We start from the raw sequence: 24,826 nt of genomic DNA, 5'->3' as shown, positions 1-24,826 counted from the left end.
TTGATCCCCTCTCACCTGGGTTAAATTTCGCCAACCCGTGAACAATCCTATTCACGAGTGAGACCGGGTGGGAGATAGTAAGCCTGGGGAAAGAGTCGGTGGCAGTGTTGACAGTTAGCGTGGCCGCTCTGAGGAAAGGGAAGATTGAGTGGCAGTGAGCTGCGCGTCAGCCGCGGAGCTGCGTAGGCCCTGTGAGGCGAACGCTAGGCTCCGAGGAAGAGGAGGCGCTGTTGAAGTGGATCGCGCCGCCGCGGAGCTGTGCAGGCCCTATGAGGCGAACGCTAGTCTCTGAGGAAGGGGAGGCGCTGTTGAAGTGGATCGCACCGCCGCGGAGCTGCGCAGGCCCTGTGCAGGGTGATCGCTAGTCTCTGTGGGGGCGGAGCAGCAACAAGAGGCCTGCCGTGTCCGAGCAGGTTCAGCGGGGAAATCAGTGGTCTCCTGCGCTTGCCCACGGACGCCGCTCCTCTACTTCCCGTGCAGCCTTCCCACAGCGTTAGGCCAGTGATCGAGTGGCTTGACCTGTGGGGGAGGCACTGTTGGGAACGAACTGGGGTTACTTAACACCTCTGCCCCCCACAGCTGCCCGGGACGTTGGAGACAAATGCCAGATGATTCAAGTAAGGAGTGATCTGGGGGCTAACAAGGAAACTGTGATCAGCTGTGGGTCTGAGGACTGACAACAGAGGAACCGGAGGGGAGATTCTTTCCCCTACAATCAGTCTGGAAGTACAGAGATTGACAAAGTGGGGAAAAGGCTTCTAAACTTATTTAAGTACTGTCAGTGACTATGTTTATTGCTTAACCTTTTTATTACAGTGGCAGAAGAGAAAGGTTACTGTAAATTCCTGGTGGAACTGTCTGCTAAACCTGGGTAGCTTTAAAAGACAAAGGGGCTTTTGAGTGAAATGTATACACTGATTACTCCATAGAGAAACACCAACCTTGCCGTTGCTTAATATAATCTGTGAAGTTGTGTTTAACTTTTGTCTTTTAGGAGATTGAGTGTTTCACCAGGAACAACGAATTGTTGAGTTAAAATTGATGTAAAGGAACAAAGAGAGAAATAATTGATTTAAATAATAACAAAGCTGTTGGATAAGATAACAAAAGAGTAAACAGAATTATTTTTATAAAACAGCTCTTATTTTCCTAAAAACAATTGGTGTAGTGTCCTTTTTGAATGGATGGATGCTAGGTTACTGTAAGGGTGTGACGCAAACTTAACACTTTTGCCTTTAGGTTTGACCATCCTACTCTGTGCCAGGCTACCCTATGTGATCTGGAACCCCCAGGTCCAACAATCTCCAACTATAAACTGCTCCAATGCCACCCCTGCAGTAACAAATAAACATGCACTTTGCAAGTAATGGATTCTCACCTGGGGTAACACCTTGGTTGGTATGGCAGTGGTAGGGATACGAAGCTGTGCAGCGGCAGTGAGTTGCTGCAATGTTGAGGTAACCAGCGAGGTCTGCTGAGAAACGGTGGGAAGACTAGAGGCTGTTGTAACAACACGCACCTGTGGCAACCCCGAAGCAACAGAGTGGCTGACCACCCGAGTTGCAGTCTGTGTCACTGTGAGGGTCTGTGGTGTAGGAGTTGGCGAGAGCAATGTCCCCAATGATGGTGATGGCATCAGCAGAACACTGTAAAAGAGAAACAGGCTATATCTCACATCAGATAAACGAACGTAAGCGTACAAACAGAATCTTTCTGCCAAGGAGCAGCTTATCCAATGTATAAGCTAGAAAGGGCATTACAGAGATAACAAACAACTATTTATAGTGCTCTTCCAACATTGCTTGAATGCTGGAAGAGCACTAAAAATCGAGTATCAACGGCAGGTAGGGCACAAGACAAAGTTGACATCTTTACTCTGTGTGGCAAAGTGGCAGGAATTTTGCTGAACAAATATTTCTAAGTTGAAGAGACTCCTACCTTTGGCTAGGTTTGGAAGGTTCGATGGAGACACTAGGCAAAGGTTTTGTCACTGTTGAAACAGGCAATGGAGATAACGGAGTACAAGGTAGCACTGGGGTGGTTGGAGTCCCAGGAGTGCCAGGGGTTGTCGGGATGCTGGTGTCAGCGAAACATGACTGACCTGGCTCAGATGGACCAGTTCCCATTACTTTCTGAGAACCTTCCTTGCTGTTAGTCTTCTGGAAAGAAAATGCAGAGTTGTCAGAAATGTCTGTGGCTGTTAAAACGAACCCCCATAGGGGAACAGAAGAAGAAGACTACAGTAAAAACTTGCATTACATATTATCACAGTATTGAGGGACTGTGCACCCCTATATGGGCACTTGTGGGCTTATGTCTGCTATTTTCTTATTCCTGTTGTTATCAACATCATAAAACATCACACTGTGCACATGCATGCAGGCTCACAAGCAGATGCCTACATTCTTAAAATTGGTATAAGTTACTTAATATATTGACTTTGTCTCCACTATAGTAGCGGTATAACATCTGAACTGCATTCATACCGAAAAACTCAGAATATTGGTTTCTTTACATGAGGCCAAGATGTTAACAGAAATAGTGTACATAAGAAAGCTCTTGTACACAGCTTGATGGGCAAATGTATGGATAACATAAACCAACAACGATGACCGAAGCACTGTAACATGATGCGCTTTGTGTTTTGTTAAGACAGCAAAGAATAAAACCTTTAATCAGGTATGTTGTAGATTTCACAACACACTGATTTTGAAACTTGATGAAGTAATCTTTAAATTGAATTAGATAGCATTTTATTGTAGTTTTGAACTCACTGAGTGAGGTACAGGCTCAGATCTAAGAAGGCAGTGAGTTCCAATAGCAGGGACCTAGAAAGTAAAGAGTTTGTGCATGGTGATTAGGGAGTTACCAGGAAGATCTGGTTGATGATTCGTAAATAACTGGTGAGTGTGTAGCCCATATTTTGTCAAAACGTTCCTGGGATATGCTTGGGATGACTTTAAATACACTTATCAGCAACAAGTAGATGGCCCTCTTTTGAGCTGAGAACCATCAGGCTTCTCAAAACTCACTGGTGGGTGTATGCCGAGGCACAATGAAAAGGGTTCTATTCACACAGTTACGAACCTTGTCCAGCAAGGATATGGACCTTTGCGTGGGTCATACAAGTAGCAGTTGTAATGACCAACTGACTAAGTACTATGGAACTGATTGGAGACTTTCGAAGGCGGTAAAGGGGACATGTACAAATTTTTCTTATGCTGAGTCATTGGTATAATAGTGCAGTGACAAATATTTACATGTGAATCGAAGAGGCAAAAATAACACCAAGGTTTCAAGCTGTGGGCTATAAAGTCAAAATATTAGGGGATGTGGACAGAACTATATGGAGGGGAATATGTGGTATCTTGCCTTCCTTCAGTCTATGAAATCTCACAGGCCCTGGTGTTCTACGCCTTGTGGAACATTGTGAGAGTTTACCTTTTTTGACATGTTTATCCCCCCAACTTTTGGCCTGGAACATGATGTGGTTTCGAATGAAAGTGCACAGGGTCCCTGCCAACCAGGTCTCCTGTGCCAGAGCTACTCCCCTAACAATTGGCACAACTTCAGACCCCTCCCCCTGTAAGTCACTAGTAAATGGTACCCATGGTACCTAAGGCATGAGAACTTAAACAGGTCCGCTAGGGATCTCCGATGCAGCCTGCACGCCATGGTGCAGGGAAAAACGACAAAGTCTACATGGCACACCATCTTCCCCAGGATGAGCACAGAGCTCGAGAGCGAGGCTTCAAAGGCCTTGCCACCTTTGTAATGTGACCCCAGCTTCTGCTGCTAGCAGCAGATGGAAGCCCACAATTCAATCCTCCCCTTTTGGCGGGAGAACCGGTGTGAAAACTAAGTGAGAAGAATAGGTGTGTCCCCCTTCCTTCACCAGCTCCACCCCTCGGGTGCTGGAGGCGAAGTGAAGCTCATTTTTCACTGCCCGCCATCTTGAAGATGGTGGGACTATTTAAACAGGGGTAGGTCTATGCCCCCCTCCAACTGAAGGGTGGCATAATAGAGGGTGTAGACACCTCATGTAAGGAACCCATTGGTCCCTACTAGTCACTCTCCTGTAACGCCCCAAAATCTAGTATGTTAGGTGGCGACCCTGAAATCAGACTCCTGATGACCTACGAAGGCCGGATCCTGAAGAGCCACAACAGCAGAAGAACCAGTAACTGACTTGGCACCTGCCGACCTGTCTGCTGCCTTTTGCCCTTGCTACAAAAGTCAACTCGTACTTCAGGCCCAGCGACCTCAACCCCAGGAGGACTGCCTTCTTTCAATAAAAATCACAATCTCTTGGGGACAGCGGACTACCTGTCCAAAAGGAAAAACAACTTTAAAACTGAACAGCTCTGCCCTGAGGAACTGCGAAACCGCCTCTGGACCCACCTCTGCCCCCAGAACCCATGGCCCTAGTTAAAGAACCCCACCGGTCTTGTGAAGGTTCCCCAGAGTTTTGAGTCAGAGTCCACTGTGGGCTGACCCCTGCAGGACTCTACATCGACGCCTTCCGCCTCAGTCCGAAGACTTCCCCTGCCCACGACCTGCTCCATTAAGACTTTCCCCGACGCCAAAGGACAACCTTGCACTTGAAGCCCATGGGCCTTGGGGAGCTTGACCAACAGTGTCCCTACATCCTCTAGTATCAGATCTTACCTGAGGGGCCATGGGATTTCTTCGTTCAGCCTCCTGGGCTGAGCCTGCAGCCTTTCTCCAAAACCGATCTCCCCTATCGATTTGCATTGGGCGTCCGATGCTGCACTGGCGCTCTGCACCCAGCTGCCTTGTGGCCCCCCTGTGCTTACTTTACCTCAAGGAGATCCACCCCTGAAATCCATTTACTTACCTTTGAGCAACACAACTTAAATCACTATTAGTCTCCATTGACTAACACTGGGCTCCTGACACTAAATTTGACCTCTCCATTTTGCCGAAACTGTGCCGCTGGTGGTGCACTTTTAGTTCCAATTTGTACCTAGCCTGGTGTTGACCTGTGACATTTTTTTATTGTTTGATTATTTAAAATCATGACAATTAAAAAACAGTACTTCTTGTACACAAAAAAGTTAAAAAGGCAAATCGTTAATACAAAAAAAAAAGAAAAAGTGGTATTCTTGCTAAAAGTTTGTTGGGGATGTCCCTGGTGATTAAATAATCGTGATTGTCTGGGTTTCTGGTATGTCTGATGTGAAGCATAAGCTGGCTGGAGCAGTGTCATCATTGTTGAGGGAGGACGAAAAACGGCAAGACGTTAACATTCTAAAAGGTGTAGTGAAGGTGGATAAAACAGTAGAGACTGGGCAGTGATTTAGGAATCTGTTCAGAATGTTCAAGTGTTCATTGGCGGCACAGGTGACATCACAGATGTACAGGTTGTATTGGGGGTGCTCGCTAACCTGACATTCCAAGGGTTTTGGCCGCTCTTCTGACGAATTTGGTAAAGCGGATGTTGAGCATTGTGTTTTCTGGGTTCATGGCAGCTATAATGGCTTGTCGACACGATTGAACGCCGAGTTTGTTCCATTCGCCCCGCAACAGGGACCTTCTTTGGGTAAACAGTGCTGGACAGGCGCAAACCATGTGCTCAATTGATTCAGAGTGGTAGCCGCACCCCCTGCACTCAGTGTTATCACTTGAATGACGTCATTCTGGTAAGTGTTTTAAAAAAGGGCCATTTGCCCATTCCCAGTGCCGTGAACCTTTTCTTCCATGACAGTGCATAGGTGCTTGATAGGTAAGGGGCTGCAGCCCTTGGCTTAAATTCGGAGATAACTGTCTAGGCGCGTTTTCTTTTGGCCAATTTTGCCCTGTGAGTAAAAAGGATCAAAGTCAGACACTTCTCTCGATGGAAAGTTTTAGGGCCTGCTGGCATGGGTTTGTTCCCCATTATTCTTATATGTCAAGTAAGTGCAGGGAGCGTTCCAGGTGGCGTCGGTGTTTTTGGCCAATTTGGCCAGTCAATATTTCTAGCCAGAACTTGGCCTCCAGGCTGCCTACCCGGGAGTTGCGCAGTCTGTTGCACAGCTTGATAAACGCGCCAGCCTCAATGCCTCGATGATCTAGTAGGGCCAAATTCAAGCCTAACCTGGGCTGGTGAAGATGATCTCGGAAGGTACCATAATCACTTGAAGATTCTGGTAGTTATTTTATTCAGTATGTTAGTGTTGGTCCCCAGCATGATCTCATGGCAATATGATAGATAGTTTATAATCTTCGCTTTGATTACTGTTTACGGCGGGGATAGACTCGGACCGAGTAACTGTCTCGCGAGCTTCATTAATGCAGTCTCAAGTGAAAGGGCTTTTGCCCTGAGCACTTCTTTATGTTTTAGGAAAGTTCCTTTCGAATCCAGGAAAATCCCCAGGTATTTGTAGGATGACGCTGCTTTGATGTTTTTACTGTTGAAGAACCACCTACCACTCGGCTGCTTCCACTTCCCGAAGGTTATGGACTTTGTTTTTGATAGATTTAATTCCAAAGCATTACTTATTGTGTAGGGGAGCAGCAGCTGATCAAGTAGCCCTTGTAGTCCAAACCCTGTGTGGCTGAGTGAAACCAAATCGTCAGCATGTAGCAAGTTGGTAATGCGGAGTCCACCCAGTTGAGGGGTTGGGAATTTACACTGTCCATAGAGTGAGATAAAATATTAAAAAAGAGTGGGGCCAACACACACCCTTGTTTAACACAGGATGTCTGTATTTTTCTTGACACATGGGATCCCTCTCCCAGCTTTATACAGATCCATGTGTTTAAGTGGAGTTGCATTATGGCCTTTAAAAGGGTGGGGAGTATTCCCCATTTCTGCAGTTTTTGCCACATCTGACCCTGCTGCACCTGATCAAAGGACGCTTTGAAGTCAATGAAGCAGCAGTGTAATGGCATTCTTTGGGCCGCTGCTTTTTCCATCAGTACGGATAGGGCAAGCAAGTTACTTGTGGTTCCTGATTTTGCCACAAAGCCAGTCTGTCTAAAATGTAGGCACTGGGTTTTATGTGCCCAGGATGAAAGTTATTCGAGCAATAGACTGGCATGGTGTTTGGATTCAACGTCTAGAAGAGCTATCATCCTGTACTTTTGGGGGTCAGTTCACCTGCCTCCTTTATAGATGGGATGAATTATGGCTCCTTTCCACGACTTTGGTATGTTTTGATGGAGCCAACGATATGAGAGGGCCAAGTGTTCGGACCACAATTTTTAGTCCGCTTTGAACAGGGCCTGGGAAAGGCCATTAGGGCCGGGTGCTCCGTCTGACATCGCTTTACTAATGAAGCGTTCGTTTTTTTTTTTCTAAGTGCTTCTGGATCTTCCATAATCTTTGTCAGGAAGTAGTCTGGCTGGTTTACTGTGTTGATAGTTGTGGCGGCCTGGTCAGGGACAACTGGTCTGTTTTGCACTGCTGGCTTGCCATTACTTGTGGGTGCTAATAGTGGCTGCACTGGGTTGGATGACAAATGACTGGAGGATTAGTCGTCTCTGATTGTGTGTTCTTTGAAGTGGTTTGTTAAATGAGGGCCCATTCTTCTTCGCTTATATTTGCGCTGCCCTGTCAGCTTGCACCCAGAGACCAAAATAGCTCTGAATTAGAGTTTTTATTGGAGTGTACTACTTTCAGCCAAACTGGTCAGCCACTTTTTTTCTTGGCTCTGTGAATAGATGATCTGAATGCTTTTTGAGTTTGCTTATAGTTGTTGAATAGATGGGGGTCTCCTGAGCCCTTCCAGGAAAGGCGTAGAGCAGAATTTCTTTGAGTTTTTAGTTTTTTGGTCTCTGTTGAGATGCGTAATTGATTGGAGTGTAATGAATTTTGTGAGGAAGACAGGAATTCACTCAGTAGTCGGTTTCCTAGAGCATCCCATGCGTCTGTTGGTGCGAAGACCTCTTCACGTCAGACAAGAGATCTGCATTTTTCCATTGTTTTGGGTTTCTGTCCATTTCAATGTTCTTAGGTTCTCAGTGTAAGTGTAAGTTAGCGTGTGGCAGATGACCAGGTGGTGGGCAACATTGAAGGATAGACTTATTAGCCGGGGATGATGATCGCTCTCACCCGATGTTGCGATGCAGTAGTTATCTATCAAGGGGAGCATTTCGTTGTCGCCTAAAGTAAAATCCAGAAATGGGTGGGTGTGGCCATTTTTTTTTCCCACACTTGTGGAGTGTCCGTAGGGAAGCGGCCATTCAGTACGGTGAAACCCTTACTGCTGAGTTGAAGAACAGTATATTGTCCCAGTTTGGTTAGTCTGTTACTGCGGGTATCGATTTTACCGCGAGGTGTGATGGAACTGCTAGGGATGTGTCAAGGAAGTCCTCAGTTGTATTTTGAAAAAGGTTTATGTTGAAGTCGCCGGAGATTAAACAGGTATGTTCGTTTAGAAGATTGCATGTAATTTGAATCAGATGGTCCAATTTGGGCTTTTTCTTGCTGGTGTTGGGAGAAATGTGAACGTTGAGCAAAAGCAGCGGTCTGCCCGAGTTGGGGCTTCCCACTCCAATGCGGGCGATCCAATCCTTGTTAAATTCTAACTGGTTAATGTGTAAAGATAGTTTGCAGGCAGCATAGATCGAAAGCCCACCTCGCAGTCTGCCATGCTTGTACTGTCTTGAGTTACAGCAAACAAATGATGGACAGAATGCTGACAATGCAAACATTCTCCCCCAGTCAAAAGATCTGGGTTAAAGTCATCGTTCTTCTCCCCACAATACCACCCCAGTTTGGACCCAGCCATATGCAAATCAGTCTTGACCCTGTGCCCCATGGGAACAGTCCAGACCGAACTGCCAGGCCAGGTCCTCCATGTACCAGAAACAAGCATCCTGGGACCGGTTTCAGGGTATGTCACCCTTCTTCAGCCAGGCTAGCTTGAATCCAGTGGCACAGAGTGCAAGGGACCCATGTCTGGGCATACCCATCCCACATAGGGCAAAAAGTGTTACAGCAAACAAATGATGGACGGAATGCTGACAATGCGAACATTCTCCCCCAGTCAAAAAATCTGCGTTAAATTCATCGTTCTTTTGCCCACTACGCCACCCCAGTTTGGACCCAGCCATATGCAAATCAGTCTTGACCCTGGGCCCCATGGGAACAGTCCAGACCGAACTGCCAGGCCAGGTCCTCCCTGGACCGGAAACAAGCATCCTGGGAACGGTTTCAGGGTATGTCACCCTCCTTCAGCCAGGCTAGCTTGAATCCAGTGGCACAGTGAGCAAGGGACCCACGTCTGGGCATTACCATCCCACATAGGGCAAAAAGTGTTACAGCAAACAAATGATGGACGGAATACTGACAATGCAAACATTCTCCCCCAGTCAAAAGATCTGGGTTAAATCCATCGTTCTTTTGCCCACTACACCACCCGAGTTTGGACACTGCAGTGGCCAAGGCCCTCCTTGGCATCTTTGCCAGGGTTGGTTTCCCTACGGAGGTAGTATTAGACAGAGACACAAACTTCATGGTTGCATACCTGAAAGGCATGTGGAGGAGTAATTTACAAGTTCACTACCCTAGAACACCCACAAACCAATGGTCTGGTAAAAAGATTTAGCCGCACAATGAAGGGCATGATTGGTGGACTCCCTGAAAAACTCAGAGGAGATGGGATGTCTTAGTTCCAGGTCTGTTTTTTACTTAAAGGGAAATGCAACAGAAGGGAGTGGGATTCTCCCCCTTTGAACTTATGTTTGGACATCCTGTTAGGTGTCCACTGAGTCTTGCGAAGGAAGGATGGGAAAAATCTTTTTAGAGAACCAAAACAAGACATAGTGGATTATGTGCTTAGCCTTCGCTCCACTACACGGAAAAAGAAAGCCAAAATCTTCAAGCCAGCCAGGAACTCCAAAAGGCTGTCATAGTACAGTTCCAACCCCAACCAAGGGAATGAGTATTGAAGCCTATGGCACCTAGGGCCCCCCAGGACAAGCGGAGTGGACCTTATCCTGTCCTGGAAAGAAAAGGGGAGCTTACCTATTTTGTGGACCTAGGTAAATCTCCTAAAACAGTTATACATGTCAACCCCCTGAAGCCCTACTATGAGCTCTCTGATACCTCCGGGTCTAGCCAGCGCTATATAAAACTCTTCAAATAAATAAATAAAATGATAGAGCTGATGTGACCATGCTCATGGTTACAGATGAGGGACAGGAAGCTGAGAGTGAACCTCTCCCTGAGCTCCTCTCCAGCAATCCAAAGGATGGGTCTGTTGATGGAGTGGTCTTGTCAGACACCCTCACTGACCAACAGCAGGATACCTGCAGGCAAGTCATTAGTCAGAATGCTAAGCTCTTTTCTGTGGCCACTAGTTAAACTAGCTGGTGTATCCTTGATGAGAACACTGGTGACAGCCTACTTGTCAAAAACAAAATTTACAGGCAGTCTTATCATGTCAGAGAAAGCATCCAAGCTGAGGTACGCAAGATGCTGGAATTGAGTGTCATTAAACCCTCAGAGAACCCTTGGACCAGCCCAGTAGCATTAGTGCTCAAACCTCACTCCAAGGGTGAAATGAAAGAAATGAGGTTTTGTGTGGACTACAGAGAGCTCCATGCAGTGACAAAACGTGATGCACATCTAATTCCTAGAGCAGATGAATTGATTGACACGTTGGGGGCAGCCAGGTATCTGAGAAGTCAAGTCAAGTCAAAATATCCTTATTCGGTTTCATGTTTGATAAAACCATAAAAGCACAATAACAAAACAAGCACTGGCGTTGCCAATAGGTTTCGCATTTGGAAAGTTGGAGCTATTGGTTTTGTAAATGACATTTTATATTTATATATCGTTATTGGCATTGTCAATAACAATATATAAATATAAAATGTCATTTACAAAACCAATAGCTCCAACTTTCCAAATGCGAAACCTATTGGCAACGCCAGTGCTTGTTCTTTTGTGTGAAGAACTCCATTAGAGTTCTTCACATTTGCTGATATTTAATTGTGTGGCCACTGCCAGTCGTTTGCTACAATATTCCCAGCAGAGCTGATAAGATAGCACAGCGAGTTGAGGTGCTTGCTCCAGAGATCTCTGCACAACTTTCAAGTAACAGGACTGACTCCTGGCACGGGAAGTCCTCCTTGAAAGATTGGCTGTTTTTTTCCTGTGAGGAGCTGGAGAAACGTTATCAGGGAAAGTCACCGTCTTCACATGGAGCTGCCAGATTCACGTTGGACTGAAAATGAAATGATGCAACATTCGAGAAAGGAAATACAAGGCAAGACCAGCAAGTGTTTGTTTTCCGCAGGCAAAGACAAAATACTTGTGCAACCCAATTGTACTATTATTTTGGGGTGGGGGGGAATAGTAATTGTGACCCGAGCCATCTGTGAATTTGATCACACCCCTCAGATATCCCACTTCAGAAGGGGCCCTACTTTCAGACTGATGTTTGGCAATTTTGTTTTCCCTTCTTCGTAACAATATATTTTAAAAGTATTGGAAAGTACAGTTTTTGTTATTGGAGAACAGGCAGCACGTTTAATACCACTACCACCTAAGTCCAAACTCCCAACTCGAGAAACGGCTGTTAGAATTACCTAGAGTAAAATGCACTCATGTTGTCAAACTAAGGAAGACGAAAGCCCGAGTTGGCACTGAAAGAATTCAAATATATGATATTTATGACAAAAACAGAGGGGGAGAACGAGGGGGGAGTGCAGAGGAGAGGAGCATGATTCACAGCCATTGAAAACAAACAAAACTGACCGGAGGGAAGCCGGATGGGGGCGGGAGAGCCTGGTGGGGGGGTGGGGGTGGCGGGAATGCGAGCGAGGAGAGAGCAGTGTGGCCGGCGGATAGGGAGATGCGCGTGCTTGTGTGGTCACGTGACCCGCTTTTGTGGCCACGTGACCTCACATGCACTGGGAAGAAACGCCAGTGGTTTGAGGAGTCGGATCAAGCCCTTGAATTTTCGCCTATTACATTCGCAAGCGAATGATAATAGGCGAAACCTAACAAAATAAACTATGGTATAGTACAATATATACAATCACAAGGGCGAACCAGGTGTAAACAAATTGACAATTCATCTTGTATGTACATATTGCAACTGAAGTCCCAGACATCTGGAACAACATATAACATCCACTAAAAGTAATAGGTTACAACACATTATGCGGTACATTAAAACCATTAAATGAATCAGCAACTGTTGGCTGATCGAGTGCATTAAACCAGAAATGGTGATGATAAGGCCAGTTAATCACAACTCGCCCTACGCCTAATGGCAGATTTAAAAAAACTTAATACATGAAATACAATGTTACCCATCAGCATCTGAAGGAATATAAAAGCAGGCTGAACTTGTTTAAAATTGGCCAGTTCCAAAATGGGAATTAAAAAGGATTTTCTAGGAGTGTCATAAAAAGGGCAAAACATTGTAAAAGGAACCATGTCCTGCGGAGATGTACCATCTCAGCCGAAGGCAAAAAAGATTACCCTCTTTTTGATCCACTTGGATATGTTAGAGAAGTAGATACAAAAGATCAAGCCGAAACCTGGTCAGGAAGAATCGATCATAGGAGTTCACAAGACCCAGTAAGGACAGCTCTGCCATCACTGTTGTCCTTAATATGACAAAGCAACATACGCTAGGCTTCATGAGCTCTCTCTCCTCCCTTAGAATGATCTGACGTGTGCTAAACACCGTCTTGAGGAGGGCTAGATCTTCCTTTCCTGTTCCGTCAGCGTTGGAAAAAGGTTTCCTCTTCCCAGGCTCATGAGACTCCTTTCAATATATTTAAGCCATGGTACCTTGGATGCGTGATCCAGAGCCAGGCAATCTTTAAGGATTGACTTGTTTCATGAATCCCCCTCCTTAACCCATATTTTCAACCAAAGAGACACCGGGCGAAAGGCTATCAGATCTATGATATGGGGAATTCCTAGCTTTTCATGGGCAATAAAAGAGGAGGTGCCCTGGGGAACGGATAACAGTTGTCTCATGAAATTATTTTCCGCTATTTGAATGTCCTTTGTGTCAACATATCCCCAGATTTCACTGCAAAAAAGGGCCTTTGACCTACACTTAGACCTGTAGAGCTCCAGAAGAGCCCCCACAGGTCTTTTCCCCAATCTAACAGCAAAGTTCAAAATTGCGGCAGTCTTCCTATTGAGGTCATTTTTTTCTTGCTTGTAAGTTGAGGCCCCCAATTTAATTGATCATCCAGGAGTACCCACAGTTAGGAAAACACAGACGTTTTAGGGATCGGAGTAAGCCCTTCCTTAAAGGTGTACGGTCTACTAGGTCGCACCTCCACCTCATAATACATGATTTGGTGTTATTAATCTTCAAATCCAGATCTCCCATAAACTGTGCAAATGTGGATAAAAGATTGCAAGCCCCTTTCAGTCCTTGCCATCAAGATGGCATTGTTTTCATATAGCAGAACCGGGAGACCTCACCGTCCTATCTGAGGGTAATCGGCATTAGTCTCCAGAAGAATTTTCTCTAAATTATTAATATAAAGGTTAAAAAGAAACGGGGCCAAAATATATCCTTGGCAGACACCACCCCTAACGGAGAATGAACGTGATACATTCAGGCTAGCCGAGTAATGCACGACCGCCTTAGTGTCACAGTGGGGGTCATATAAAAAGAAAACTATCTCCCTGTCCACCCCTAGGGAGAAAAGTATCTGCCATAATTTGCCTCTATAAACGCAATCAAAAGTGGAAGACAGATCCAAGAAGGCCAAGAAGATGGTACCCGACGAGCTACAGTATATTTACTTGTAATCAGGATTAGGTTCAGAGATTGGTCAACTGTGGAACGACCAGGGCGAAAACCAGACTGAGCCTCAGACAAGATGTTATTGTCAGTAGCCCAAGTCGATAACCTACCCAACAATATCCTCCCGACCACTTTTACCACCGAATCAAACAGGAAGATCGGTCTATAGCAGATGGTACTGTCCCTATCCCCCTTTTTAAAGACTGGCACGATGATAGAGGTCGCCCATGAAGTAAGGGTACCAAGCCTAGCAACTGCATTAATTACAGAAGCAAGCACTGGTGCCCAAAGTGCCACATCCAACAGGTAAAGATCAGGGGGATCTCCATCGGGGACCGGGGCCTTACTACATGTCATACCAATAATAGCTCGCCTCACCTCATCCACCATTACTGTTAAAGTTTTGGGCATGATGCAAAATCGGGTAAAGGTGGCAGGGCCGGAGGTCCCTTGAACATGCCCTCGAAATGACTAACCCAGTCGTTCTCTGTGATATGTGTCTCGAGGACACTGGCGGCCTCTACTCCTAAAATGGGGCTATTAATGATACCCCAGAACTTAGCACTGCACTTATAGGTTGCTGCTTCCATGAGATTACTAGTCAGAAATACAGGGAGTGTGCAGTTCCTAAGGGTAGGGGAAGGAAGGTATTTTCTAAAAAGTGCCCTCACACATCCAGAAGAATGTCATGCTACATTATTGGGCCTTGCTCCTCGTCGGGCCGGCGTTGCAATGCCCAACGGGTACCCGCAAAGGGGCTCTTTAGCAGAGATCTTTTTTGGGATGAAGCAGTAGGGTGAGTGTGGGTGTGTGGGCTAGGTAGTGCAGTGAGTGAGTGGGTTAAAATAGGTCTAGAGCCGTTCTAACTAAACATGTTTATTCCCAGGAAGGGCTAGCCTAATTAAAAGTAATCAGCCCCAGGTGGATCTAATGATCCTATAGGAATAGAGTAGTGCATAGGGTCGACATGTTTCATGCCAGGTAGCCCCTAATGGATCTGGTGGCACTTCTTCAGGACCAAAAGGGTGATAATGGGTAATTTAGCACTAGCACAAATCTGGTTCAGTGGTTTCTTAACTGGTAACGGAGAAGGACAAGGCATATCTTACCCAACCAAACCCAAGGATCCAGAGTTTACAGATGCTTCCAAAGATCCATAAAGATCGTACTCGACCACCATTCCGTCCTATTGTGTCCACCAGAGGCTCCATTCACGAGCCTACCGGGAAATATATAGATGTTTACCTGCAAACGTTAGTGAAGGAGATGACCACATACTTACGGGACACTACCGATTTTCTTAACAAGCTAGATCAAACTACTTTAGATCCAGACATCAACATCACCCTATGCACCATTGACGTGTGTGCTCTATACACGTCCATTCCTCATAATAGAGGCTTGGAAGCCATCGAATCATTTCTAATGTTGTATCCCATTAAACAAGAACTACAAATTCTACTTTTGGAACTAATACAATATCACCTATGTCTAATCATTTTAGTTGCCCTGGTTGTTCAAACCCTAATGAGTCCTTAGCCCATTTCCTATTTGCCTGTAGAGCATATAGTGAACCCAGGAGAAGGTGGTTAAAGCCAGTATGTAGAGAACTGGGAGTCAGGCACCATGTGACGGCACTCCGCATATTGACAACAGATACAACATCTACGATGGTTTTTTGCGGAGTTGCCAAATTCTTGGGAAAGGCCTGGTAGATACGTTCAAGACTTGTAAAATGAGCATGGGGCAGGAAATTGTGTACAGTATACACCCACCAGAATATGTCTGATCCTCTGTCCTTTGCTCCCTGCTTTAGGACTTTATTTAATTTATTTTTAAAATTTTTGTGCTGTTTTTGAAAAGATTTCACTTTTTAAAAGTGTTAATATCTCTTTTAGCAATGAATTGTGTACTTTTATGATAAAGTTTGTTTTTATCGAATAAAGTATAAAGAATTGACTTATACAATACACACTATATCACAGCTACTTTACCTGGAACGGAGAATTCTACCAACAACTAGTGGGGACCTCAATGGGCAATTGTGCAGCCCCCAGCTACGCAAACCTGTTTATGCACAGACTTGAAGTAGATCACATTTTTACCAATCGGAGATGGAACAAGACAATCTTAAACTTTTGGAGGTACATTGACGATATCTTCCTCATTTGGAATGGAATACCAGAAGATATCACCGAGTTCATTTCATACATCAACAACATTGATGATCACATCAAATTCACACATTCTGTCAGCACCCACAGTTTACCCGTTTTGGATGTACTGGTTAAGGGTCACAACAACAAAATTGAGACCGATCTTTATATCAAACCTACAGACAGAAACAATTCATTGCACTACGACAGCTGTCACCCTCTTCCTTTGAAAAAATATCTACCCTACTCCCAACTGTTAAGGATTAAACGCATTTGCTCACAACCAGAAATATTTTACATCAATGAGCAAAACTTGATTGCCAAGTTTAAAGATAGAAATTATCCCACTCAAGTCCTTTGCTCGGCTAAAGAACGGGTCAACAGCATTAATCGCCAAACTCTGTTGTCTACACAAAACAGACCTAAGTTTACTGACAGACCCGTATTTTTCTCAGAATGTTCATCAAGAAGCACACAGATTAAGAAAATAATCTTGAAGAATTGGCAAATGATTCCATTTGAACCAGATTTTAATGGGATTTTCAACCAGATGCCACTTTTTGCTTACCAGAGATCTAGAAATCTCAATGACCTGTTGGACACAACACCTAAAGCCACCAACACCAGATATACTGGAACCAAACCATGTTTAAATTGCAGTCCCTGCCACAACGTAATACAAGGTGATTCACTGTGCCATCCAACATCAGGGAAAAGCATCAAATTATTCACCAACGCCGCGTGTGATTCCAAGAACTTGGTCTACCTATTGAAATGTCCGTGCAGCCTACCGTATGTAGGAAAAACAGAGAGAAAAATAAAGACCCGATTGACAGAACATAAAAGTACCATCAGAAATAAATTTATGAATCACCACTTGCAGCACATTTCATTAACAACAATCATAACATCAGTCAAATCAGATTTCTTGTCTTGGAGGTTGTCCCGCTCAGACAGGGCATAGACAACAGGAAGAAACTACTGCAACGTGAAATATTTTGGATAAAAAAACTGGATGCCCGTCAGCCGAAAGGCTTGAATGACCGTATGGAATACAGTTGTTTTCTGTAGTATTTACATTCATTATATATGTTTTATTTAGGAAAATCATTGCTCATACATGCCAATTCATATGTCCTTTATACACTTACTGTCATTTTTCATGTATACTTGTGAATTCCCACTGTTCATTGTCACTATTCCAGCAAATTCCGATACTGAATAGCAAGGACAATTACGATTATTAACTTGGTCTATGAAACCATTTTTTTTACCGTCTTCACCACATTTTACTTAGAGTTGATTAGCATCGATATTTTCCTCGTTTTCGTTTTTGCATTATCCTACAACCAGAACGCTTACTGCCACTCATTCATTTACCATTCTTGCATATTACTAGCACACAAACTACGATAAGATGGCCACCACAACAATGAGTTTATTCACATAGTCCACCATCGTGGTTAACGATCGACACTTAGGAGTCCGTCACACTTACGAGTCCGTTTTTGCGATCGATAACTTATGTAAACACCTCCGAGATAGACGGAGACACCACATCACCCAACCGCATGTTCCGTGAGGATCCAGATTTACGGGAGACTTGTCCACCTATTCAACCGACAAGCGGTAAGACACCTGATTCACTTGGTTAAACCACCCGCTTTTTGATCTAACAGAGACGCGTTCGACCCCAGACGTCACCTGGGTTTAAGGTTCCTTTCTATTCACTGCCTGTGCACTTAATTTTTTGTCGAACATCCGTTAGTACCTTCACCATTTATTTAGTGACAGCGTTGCAGCTACAACACATCGTTATGTTATGTTGTGCACTTCATTCTAATCGTACGTATAACCAGTTCTCTTATACCTTTATTTTTACAACTTTGACACACGCTGTTCTGTCCATAACTGCATGTTTCACTGCTCTTTGACCCACTGTAGTTATTCATGTTCACAGACACACACTAATAGTGGAAGAGATACCACCCCTGTATCAGCACACTACAACAGCCATATATTTTAATTTACAGATGGCACGATTATCCCCTGATGAAGGGCATGAGTCCCGAAATGCATAGGGATAAAGACATCGCAATTTGAGGTTGCATCAAATGAAGGAGCAATACTTATGTTTATCTATCAATTGATTATTGGAAATGCTTTTTCTGCACCATTAAATGGAGATAACGAAATGAACTTTAGAGAAATAAAGATATTACCTTTTGGAGTACCAATCTAACGGACTTTGAGTACAGTATTTGATTTACATTAAAGTACCTTTTGATTACATTTGGAGACAGTGTCTCATAAGGAGTGCCTACTGGGCACAGTGCCGGTCGGCCGGCACTGCATTATTGACTTTTTCACGATTCAATCCCCGAGGGTCAGAGGGGATTTGAACCCAAAGGCACCCAAAAAGCCATCCACTGATTACAGTGATATCATTTGTTTGACCGTGTTCAACAGGGAGTGACGCACAACACCTATTATTTTTTCAACACCTCCATACACACGTGTCTAGGAACACTGTATTTTTTAATAAAGTTCCCCTCTAAGATGACTGCCCCAGTTTGCAGTCTAGTCGATCACGCAATGATGCAACACGTGGCTCGCTCAAATACCGCAGAGCAGGAAGCAAGCATTACGGGGCCTGGAGCAAGGGTAGGCCCGCAGTTAGTTGCACTGCCTCCCTGCGTGAGTATGAATGCTTGTATATCTGTGTGTGGAAACGCCGCATGAAGTCCCTGGTAAGAGAAGCACTTTAATATTCTGAATTGTATTTCCTTTTTAGCATCAGAGCAACGAGATGCTCTGCCATGCCCGCCAACACAAGCCCTAAACTCTAGGGGTATGTCCCCGGTCACATAAACGGTGAATTACGGCAAGTTCGGTCTCGCCTTTTCATGTAACACTATTGTATTGAATTACCAGTACTAACATAGTGGGGCCATTTTTATCTGAAGGGACGCTAACTTTGGTGGGCAAACTTCTGTCTAGTAGCACCCACCGTTTTTCTAAACGATTGACAATCGCAATGAATGTGCTGCATATATGCCTGAGTTGATGTGCCTATTATGAATTACCTCAAATGCGTGCCACACCAAATGAATACTATACATTTGACATAATGTCACCACGAGTAATCGTATGTCGGTAACAGCTGCTAATGCTACTTTTTCTCATGATTGTAGCCACTGCGAAAACTATTCAATCAAGGTTGGAATCACCACCACCAACGCATTCACTGGTAGTGCATGGATGAATATTAGCACCGGCTGCACGATATAGTCACAGCCATTACAACTGCCATTTTCACCTATTTTAAACTTTATTCATATGTAGCATAACGACTGAATGTATTGTTTGGATTTTAACTAGACCACGGTCCTTTTGTTCTCTTTTTATTTCCCTTCCCCTAATTTCCCCTAGGTCTTTCACCTCTGGATCACTCAACCCAGGGCGCTTAACTGCTTCTGGTTACCAGTTAGGAAACCACTGAACCAGATTTGCGGTAGTGCTAAATTACCTATTATCACTCTTTTGGTCCTGATGAAGTGCCACCATATCCGTTAGGGGCTACCTGGCATGAGACATGTCGACCCTATGTACCACACTAGCCCAATAGGATCAGTATATCCAGTTGGGGCTGATTACTTTTAATTAGGCTAGGGCCCCTTGGGAATGAACACATTTGGTTAGGATGGCCCTAGACCTATTTTAACCTCCTCACTCACCACACAATCTAGCCCACAAACCCGCACTCACCCTACGGCTTCATCCAAAAAAAAATCCTTGCCAAAGATCCCATTCACGGATGCCCTTCGGGCCTTGCAGCATCCGCCCGACAAGGAGCAATGCCCAATGATGAAGCAAGACATCCTTTGTGGTGTGTGAGGGCACTTTTTAGAAAATACCTTAATAATAATAATAATAAAACATTTATAGAGCGCCTGGCTGCACAACACTGTGTATCCCCGCGCTGACTGCTAATACATTCCAGATATCCAGAGGAGCTGTGGTACTAGAGGAATTAGAGAGGGTTTATATTTTAGGTAACAGATAGGTTTTCAGTTTTGTCTTAAATCTCAGTTCGGAAGGCTCCATCCGCAGATGAAGCGGGAGAGCGTTCCAGTGTTTCGGGGCTAGGTACCTGAAAGATTTTCCTCCCATCTTAGCTCTAATGACACGGGGGAGTTCAAAGAGCATCGCACCAGATGACCTTAGGTTCCTGATCGGACGATGTATAGTTAGGAGATTTTTTAAATACTCTGGGCCTCTGTCCTGCGCATTGCGATGGGCTTAGCAAAGGGTCTTAAATTTGATCCTCTCCCTAACTGGAAGCCAGTGGAGTCTGGCTAGGGCCGTTCTAACAGAAGTTCTTCTTGGGAGTCCAAGCACCAGTCGTGCTGCGGCATTCTGCACGCATTGTAATTGATGTAGGCCCCTCTGACTGAGCCCAATCAAAAGGGCATTCCCGTAATCTAAATGGGGTGTTACCAGTGCATGGACTATGGTCTTCCTGGCTTTAGTAGGAAGAAGATCCAGCACCTTTCGGAGCACCTTTAAAATGCCGAAGCATCTTCCCGTTACTTTGTTGACCTGGGTTTTACCAGAGAGATCTGAGTCCAGCATAACGCCTAGATTTCTGACCTTCTCTACTGGGATGGGCAGTTTCCCCAGTTCCCTGGGCCACCATGCCTGGGACCATGTGGAAGTATCTCTCCCGACCACCAGTAGTTCAGTCTTCTCGCCATTCAGGCGAAGGCAGTTGTTGTTCATCCAGGCCGCTACTGCTGACATACCTTTTTCCCCTACCCTTAGGAACTGCACACTCCCTGTATTTCTGACTACTGCCTTGGAGCATGTGTGCAGGACCTGCCTAAATATAGCTCCTGGTTCCTCTTGTTGATGGAATTCCATGAGATTACCCCAGGCTTCTTCCTTCAAAGCCTCCCTGCAATTGATAAGGGCTAATTTATACTGCTTTCTACAAATTTGAACTAATGCGGCATTGCCCCCGGTAGCGAGCAGGGCTAGTTTAAACCTCCTAGCAGCAAGCGAGCATTCTAGATTAAACCATCTAGGCACCCTTTCCTTTTGGGCTCCGTGGGGAGGAACTGTCAATAATTAAGTGACAGAACTGGAGATAATTTCGAAGGCGTGGACAATAGTAGACTCGTCGGTCTCTGCCTTTGTGTTCTGACAAATCTGGAACGTACTCTGGCACATCTCCAGAAGGGACTCTCACAGGATGTCTGAGGAAATCTGCCCCCACCTGAGCAGCCTCCCACCATCCGTTGCCCGCAGAACTCCTCCTCCATTGCTCTGTGTTTTTGAGTCAAATATGGGCCAGTTAACTTTAATACACAGGGGATTGTGGTCACTGTAGTTACTTGCTAATATAGAAAAGACAGAGATCCGGTAATAGAGGGGAGTGGAGATTAGAATGAAATCAATAATGAAGGGTTATCGGCATAACCCCTTGAAGGTCGGGATTAGATACCTCCTAAAGGACAACATTTTTCCCATGGATGGTTGTAAATCCACATCACAAACTAATGCATTTAGTTTCTCCCCCTGTCTACTATGTTCGAAGTGCACACCACCTACCCGAGGGCAAGAGGAATCCTCACTAGCCCCCCGAACCCAACCGCCTTAAGTCCCCACATACATGTGTGTTAAAGTCTCCTAACAGGGCTATATTACCAAACTTACATGGCAAGGCAATACAATTCGTCAAAAATTAGCATAAACATGTGACGTTACACACCTCGGGGAGGGAAGAAATGGCATGATAAAAGTTCAAAAGCAGTAAACTACGCGACCCTGAAGAAAAAGTTAGCGCTTGAAGACACAGGTCATCCGTGTTCAGTACTACTATACCACCTCCTAAACTAAGTGACACATATACTGTCGACCAGCCCTTGAAGGAGTTGCAGGAATGTTAAAAAGCTTGTATCCCTCTAAAAGGTAAGTGTTATCGACGGTCCAAGTCTCCTGCAAACAGATAATGTCATATTGTTTGATAAAGGCCAACCACGCCGCATACATAAACTTACTACCCAAACCTACTATATTCCATGAAATGATATTACAAACGTTATTATCCAGCAGATGACTGCAAGAGGTCCCCTGAGCCAACTGGTCCTTAGGATTGAGCTGTGAAGGCACCGTAGAATTCCTGTGAACTGGCCCAACCACTCAATCACAAGTGTCAAATTGTCCCAGTAACTGAAAAGAATTGAAGAGAGGGACCGATGAGAACACTTGAGGCCTTTCAAATAAAGTCTGGGTCACAGGTTTTCTAGGCTGCAGTGCCACAGGTAAAGGTAAGTAAAAATAGCCCTGGGGCAATGCCCAGATGGAGGGAAAAGGGCCAGTCCTGTTACAGTGGCTAGCTGCATGGAGAAACCTTTCTGCCAAGTGTTTGTGGTTAAAATTAATAATTATGCAATCACCACCGCTACACTTTTCAAGCTTCCTATCCAGGCCACCCTCCTGACCATGATGATGTGCCTTTCCATTCTAAGGCCCAAGGGTGTGTTGTTGTTAAGCCAATGAAGGATCTTATTCTTCAATTGATAAAAGTCTTCGGAAGCTCCTAGCTTTAGAACTGCCACATTTCCTAGAAAGACTACATATGGTGTTGCTTCGGGGGTAGGTGGATATAGTTTAACCCCTGGGGCAGTGTGTCCTGAGCACCGGAGCCAACAGTTAAAGCTTCCCAGTCTGCTGCCCTCGTGTGAATAGCTACGTCCCTACGGTGGCTGGGCTCTGGTATAGTTAAAAAATGTGGGCATGCCCTCGTCTGCAATCCACCTATGGAAGGTAAGGGTTGACTAATGCTTATAGGAGGGCCAGACAGGGGAAGAGTACTCCCTGGATGCGAGGTATGTACATTTAAGGGCTTACTTGTGACCGATGTAACAGGAGCCGGAACAGCAAATACATCAGCTGCGTCGCTGGAGCGAGAAACAAGGTTGGAGGTTTTGAGGAGTTGAGACAAGTTCGAAAATTCCCTCTCAATAAGGGACAGCCTTTGTTTGTTTTATTGGCTCCAGTTTGAAGTCCAACCGATCAAAAAGAGAGCTCAGACCAGCTTCAAGCATGGCCGCCAGGTCATCTTTCGATATGGGGACTACACGCTGGGTGTGGGACGTTGGAGTATCCGCTTTAGATCATTTTGCCTTGACCCCAGGGGTGGAATATTTATGCTTGGCCCCGAGCCCGACCCCACCATGTGCCCGTCCCTCCTGCACAGCTACTCGGGGGCTTGGCTTTGGGCTAGTGTCCTACTTCCTTGTATGGGCCCCACAATTACCTGATCACTATCAGTCTCAATGGCAGTAGGGGGTATGGGGATAGCTACTGACTCGACTCAGCTCCCTCCATGGAGCCCTACAACCCACCTCTGGGAGCACAGGCTGGTGAGTGTACATGATTCGCCGGGGACCGGGAACATCGTCGGGTCACCAGTTCAATTTCTTTTATCAAGAACCCCCACCGCTCTTTGTGAAAAGCAGTCCATAGTATTGGTGAGTGGAGCAGCGCAAGTCACCTCAGTAGTTTTGTGCTTCCCCATAACTCCCAAAGTCTAGGTCTTTTGTGGGTGTAGATACCAGTTTCCGTAAATCCAAGCCAAAGTCCTTTTCTATCCTTTCCCTCAAGATCAGGTAACAGTTAACAAGTAAGGAGGAGCCAAGCTGAGGGGCTTACCTTGTTACGCTGGGGGCTGATGGGTCCAGGGGTTGATGGACCATATAGTGGGCAGCTAAAGCTTGAATTGCCATCGACGGGGCCTCTGTGCGGCGACCTCAGTGTAGTTACTGGATGATCAGGCCCCGGTAGTGCAGCCAAGAGAGAGAGAGTCCGGCCCACCTCATACGGGTTCTGACGGGCGCAGAAGGGCCCACATTGCGGCTCGGGCAAGCCCGCGCACCTCCTGCGCTGCGGGAGCCCTCAGTGATTTTTGAATCGCCTCATGGCGCGAAGGGTGATGTCAGCAGCAGCCGTGCTGCGGACAGTGCTGGTGCCAGAAGTCCTGGCCCCCACGGTCTCAGCAGGGAGCAGATGTGGCAGGTCAGACAGGCATCCAGCACTGCGGAAGCCCTCAGTGATTTTTGAAGCGCCTCCTGGCGCGAAGGGTGACGTCAGCAGCAGCCGCGGAGAGGTCTGCTGCCGGTAGTCCTGACCCCCAAGTCTCAGCAGGGGGCAGATGCGGAAGTCAGACGTATCTGAGTACCTTTGCTCTCACATCTGGGTACTGGCAGGTAGGTCTGACAACTGGAAAAAGGGAAAATCAGCATTCTCTACTCCATGTGTGTACTTCGAGGTTTACTGTGATGCCCTCTGGATTAAAGAATGTCCCTGCCGTCCTTAAGAGGTTGGTGAATAAAGTCCTTGCTGAATTGGAACCCTTTAGTGCAGCTTATCTGGATGATATTGCTATCTATAGCTCTACCTGGCAATATAACTACTTCATCAAAGTGCAGGCCTCACTATCAAGGTAAGTAAGTGCCAGATAGCGCAGGGAAAGGCTGTGTATTTGGGCCACCCCTTAGGTGGAGACCAGGTCCAGCCACTCCAACTCAAGATCCGGACAATTCTGGACAGGAAATCTTCAACAACCCAGACTCAGGTCAGGGCATTCCTTGGCTTGACTGGGTATTACAGGAGGTGTGTGAAGGATTATGGGTTGATTGTGGTCCCCGCTCATAGAACTCACTTCCAAGACAATGCCCAAGAAAGTAAATTGGACAGTGAGCTCTCAAACGGCTTTTGGCACTCTGAAGGATGCAATGTTTTCTGCCCAGCCCTGAAAGCTCCAGATTACTCCAGGCAGTTTATTGTGCCGACAGATGCCACTGAGTATGGGATAGGAGCAGTCCTAGCAAAAACAAAAGATGAAGGACATGACCAACCTACCTGTTG

The 24,826-nt window shown here is 45.6% G+C and overlaps 1 protein-coding gene across 3 annotated transcripts in view; it reads right to left on the bottom strand.

The window, feature by feature from the left end:
- NFRKB (nuclear factor related to kappaB binding protein) overlaps positions 1-24,826 on the bottom strand; it is a 1,053,863-nt gene that overhangs the window by 473,528 nt on the left and 555,509 nt on the right. For 2 of the 3 annotated variants that reach the window (XM_078681973.1, XM_078681971.1), the window contains exons 20-21: positions 1,939-2,159; positions 1,379-1,646 (exon numbers count right to left, since the gene is read on the bottom strand). In XM_078681973.1, the coding sequence (XP_078538099.1) occupies positions 1,379-1,646; positions 1,939-2,159 (489 nt within the window). The remainder of the gene's footprint in view (positions 1-1,378; positions 1,647-1,938; positions 2,160-24,826) is intronic. The other variant, XM_078681974.1, reaches the window with a different exon arrangement.

The sequence above is a fragment of the Lissotriton helveticus genome, chromosome 3_1 (genome assembly GCF_964261635.1).
Source record: "Lissotriton helveticus chromosome 3_1, aLisHel1.1, whole genome shotgun sequence".
Taxonomy (NCBI): Eukaryota; Metazoa; Chordata; class Amphibia; order Caudata; family Salamandridae; genus Lissotriton; species Lissotriton helveticus.
Note: the sequence above shows the minus strand (reverse complement) of the source record. Positions and strands in the feature narration are given on the sequence as shown.